We start from the raw sequence: 4,541 nt of genomic DNA on the forward strand, positions 1-4,541 counted from the left end.
AATACCTTCTCCCGGGTTAACAGAATTCCTTACTCGGAGTTCTGGTTCGCGGACTGTTAACAGAGTCATAATTTCCTCGGATCGGGATTCAACCGGTGACTTGGGACACCATTAATCTCCCAAGTGGCGACTCTGAATATTAATAATAAATTCCGTTCCGACTGTCCTTTAATTGGAAAAACTCCTTTAAACCCTCACCGGTGTAGCGAAAAGGGAGGTGTGACAATACTTAGTGCATAGTATAGCGTAAGTACATATATTATATATATATATAAGCTGTATTCGATACGGTATTACCTAATACACTTATACTTAGTGCATAATATAGCGTAAGTACATATATTATATATATAAGCTATATTCGATATAGTATTACCTAATACACTTTTACTTAGTGCATAGTATAGCGTAAGTACATATATTATATATATATATGAGCTATATTCGATACGGTATTACCTAATACACTTATACTTAGTGCATAATATAGCGTAAGTATATATATATATTATATATATAGACACACACGCCCGCTTCGTAGTACTATTCATCCCTTGTATTACAAAAGTATTAACGACTTACATTTATATTATTTACATAGTAAAAACAAAAGTTATTTTTAATTTTGACCATATAGAGACCAGCTTTGGTCGATAACTGTAAATGAATTTAATTTAGCGACCAAAGTTGGTCACTAACTGTACATGAATTTAATTTAGCGACCAAATTTGGTCACTAAATTTTAATCAGATTTATTTATATTTTATATAATATTTAAATTAATAATAAAAATTATTAAATGTTAGAACTGGGTCCCACCTTGGCGACCAACGTTGGTCTATATTTCATTAAGCGACCAACTTTTGTCGCTAAATTTTGAATTATATTTATTTATATTTTACAATTTATTTTAAATAAATATATATTTATTAAAATATTATAACTGGGTCTCATGTTAGCGACCAATGTTGGTCGCTATCAACTTATCCTTCAGTTAGCGACCAACTTTGGTCGCAAGTTTTAAATTATATATATTTATATTTTATAAGTTTTATAAAATAATAATAAAATTATTAAAAAAATTTATGTGGGTCCCACTTTAGCGACCAACATTGGTCGCTAATCTCAGTATATCTTTGACCAAGCAAGTCTGACCAGTCCAGTCAACAGTTTGACTAAATTTGCGGCCAAATAGCCACCAACTTTGGTCGCTAAAGTATTTCAAATATTTTTTTTATTATTTTCGGCAGTTTGGCGACCAACTTTGGTCGCTTTTCTTGACAGACCAAATTTGGTCGCTAATCTTTGGTCGCTTTTTACAGGAATTCTAGTAGTGCCTTGATAGGAGGGTGTGCAGGTTGTGATTACGGTAGAAGGTTATAGCATACATGCGTGTGTGTCTCCTTTTCATGCCGTTTGCATTAGTACTAGTCTTGTATGTTCGTAGCTTCTTATCCGATTTCTTTTGCTATTTGTTGGTTCATTTGTTTCGATTATTCTATCTCCGTATCACCTTATCTCGTTGCTGTTACCAATCAATTATTATTTCTGCTTATTTTCCTTTTTTCATTGAGCCGAGGTCTATCGGAAACATTCGCTCTACCTTTACAAGAATGGGACAAGAAGTACTTAAAGGAAACAATATGCGATAGAGATGCATTTGAAATCATTAAGAAACATTTAATCATCATAAACGTTTGTGAAACCAATCATGTATTTAGAAAGCTTAAACGTGTGCCACAAAATCTTTCATGGCATAACGTATCATTTCCTTTAATTGGGGAATTGATAAAGTCAATGACATATGTGATAGTGCACCATACGTATGGCATGGCATTCCATCGTCACCCTATCGACTGGCTGTTTCACTATTATGCCACACGAATTGACATACATTGCTAGCATTAAAATACTACTTTCGCGAGATTACCAATTATTAGATATGAACCTCCACACAAGGTCTTCCCATGATTCAGCAACGCCAAACCTCCTCAACGTAGCAAGAATGAAATCTCAATCCACCCTTTCATATGCTTTAACCTTATCAAGTTTTTGAAAATTATTAATGCAATTACAGAGAAATGCATAGACTTTTTAGTGATAGAAGAAAGAAGAAGACATAGAGGAGGAAGGAGATGATCTTATGTCATTCATCTTAAAGAAGAAATAAAAGTACAAGTCCTACATATAAAGTCTATAGTTACTGAGATAGGAATTAACTAATACTTAACATCCTAACTAACTTATAACTAACTTAATTATTAACAGATACAATAAGCAATGACTAAAGTAAACCCTTCTTCCTTGTTATGTAATACCTTTTTCTACTCTCCCCCTCAAGCTAGGTAGTGCAAAAACATTGTAAACTCCTAGCTTGGAGCTAAGGTATTCATGTTCGACTTTGTTGAGCCCCTTAGTTAAGAGGTCTGCTGGTTGTTCTTTGGTTGGAATGTACTTAGTTGTGATTAGTCCTTGTAGTATTTTTTTCTCGAATGAAGTGACAATCAATTTTGATGTGTTTGGTTTTCTCATTATATGTTGGATTGGCTGCAATCTGCATAGCAGCTTTACTATCACTGTAAATATCCACAGGTAGTTTGATCTGAAAATCAACTTCTTTTAGTAAGCCAATCATCCAGATTAGTTCTGCAACTGTGGTAGCAATGCTTCTATATTTAGCTTCTGTTGAGCTTCTTGATATAGTTGTTTGCTTCTTAGATTTTCAGAAAACTAAAGAATCTCCAAGTTTAATCATATAACTTGTAATAGATTTTCTTATATGTGGGTAGGAAGCCCAATCAGCATAAAAAAACTCCCATGACTGTATTGCTGATGTTACTAGATAGTAGAATACCTTGGTCAGGTTGTTTTTCAGATATCTTACAATTCTAAGTGCAGCTTCCATGTGAAACTTTTTAGGATTTTTAAGGAACTTACTGAGAGTCTAAACACTAAGAGATATATCAAGTCGAGTCATAGTAATGTACAACAACTTACCTATCAATCTTTGATAAGGAGTGTGATCCTCCGGTTCTTTATCATCAGCGAATGTGTCTGATTCAGAAATCTTGATACAGTCATCATATTCCTTTGTTGTGCGCTTTATATTGTAATCTAGAGGTGTGATAGCAGGTTTAGCAGCTCCTAGTCCAGTTTCAGAAATAAGCTTTAGTGCATACTTCCTTTGGTGCATTAGGATTTCTTGTTTGGACCTGGCAAATTCAATGCCTAAGAAATACTTTAGCTCACCTAGGTATTTCATTTTGAAAGCCTTCTATAGAGCAGTTTTGGTATTTTGCATCAATTGAGACTGTCTTTCGTGATAAGCATATCATCAACATACACTAACACGTTATTGATGCCTTCTGAAGTCTTCTTGAAGAAAAAAGAATGATCAAACTGACTTTGCTGAAATGCATACCGCAATAAGGCTTCTGTTAACTTGGTATTCCATTGTCTTGGAGCCTGTTTCAATCCATATCTGGATTTAACAAGTCAACATACTGGATTTTTCTCCTGCTGACTAGTAAATCCTTGTGGCATTTGCAGGTAAATTTCATCATAGAGATCCACTTTTAGAAAGGCATTGTATACATCCATTTGATGTATAGGCCACTACTTTTGGCAGCAATAGCAAGTATTGTTCTGACTGTCTTCATTTTAACTATTGGGCTAAAAGATTCTTGATAATCAATGCCCTCATGTTGGCTAAATTCCTTTGCTACCAACCTGGCTTTGAATCTTTCAATTTCCCTTGAAGCTTTGTACTTAATCTTATAGATCCATTTGCATCCTATTGGATGTTTGCCTTCTAGTAGGTTGACTATGTCCCATGTATGGTTGTCTTGTAATGCTTTAATTTCAGCTTTTATTGCTTCTACTCATCTATGATCCTTGATAGCCTCGGAGTAGCTTGTAAGCTCTATGGTTGAAGATGATAATTTTAGTGTAAGCTTAATATTTAGGTGATATATTGTCATATATTATATATTTAGACAATGCATAGGGTGTGTATTGATGAATATTTAGAGAGACAAAGTCTCTGAGCCAAAAAGAGGTAGCCTTGTTTTCCTTTGTGACTTTTGAGTTCATCCTGATCTGTTGAGACTATAGTGGTAGGAGGTGGTTGACTAGAAGATGACATAGTTGGTGGTTGAAGCTCAGTGGTTTTCTTCAATTAGCTTAACTCGTCTTGTTGATCCATGAGTTCTATTTCTGAATTAAATGCAGCTGGTTGGTCAACGAATTTAGGAGTAGCAACATCATGATTCTCAGTTGTTTCAGTGATTCTCTGATTTAGAGTTGTAGATGGTTGACCACTTGTTTCATAGAACAATTTGTGGAAGTTGTTGTCTTGAGTGAATATAGTGGTAGATGTTCTTTGATTTATTTGAATGGGATTATATCTTCCCTGAAACTAACGTATCTACTTACAAGAAATGATCTATTTTCTAGATCATATAGTATGCATCCCTTCTGTTCAGCTGCATATCTGATATGTACTGTAATTTTTTATCTAGGCATCATTTTGTCATGTTCCT

General features: G+C 34.2%; 1 protein-coding gene across 1 annotated transcript; it reads right to left on the reverse strand.

Annotated features, from left to right (window-relative positions):
* Positions 1-2,455: 2,455 nt before the first annotated feature.
* LOC109221582 lies at positions 2,456-3,262 on the reverse strand. The gene is made up of 2 exons (XM_019386055.1): positions 2,998-3,262; positions 2,456-2,652 (listed from the first exon to the last, which is right to left on the reverse strand). Exons 1-2 carry the CDS (start codon positions 3,260-3,262, stop codon positions 2,456-2,458), a joined length of 462 nt encoding a protein of 153 aa, XP_019241600.1.
* Between the last annotated feature and the right edge of the window lie 1,279 nt (positions 3,263-4,541).

Source organism: Nicotiana attenuata, unplaced genomic scaffold (assembly GCF_001879085.1).
Source record: "Nicotiana attenuata strain UT unplaced genomic scaffold, NIATTr2, whole genome shotgun sequence".
NCBI classification, from domain to species: domain Eukaryota; kingdom Viridiplantae; phylum Streptophyta; class Magnoliopsida; order Solanales; family Solanaceae; genus Nicotiana; species Nicotiana attenuata.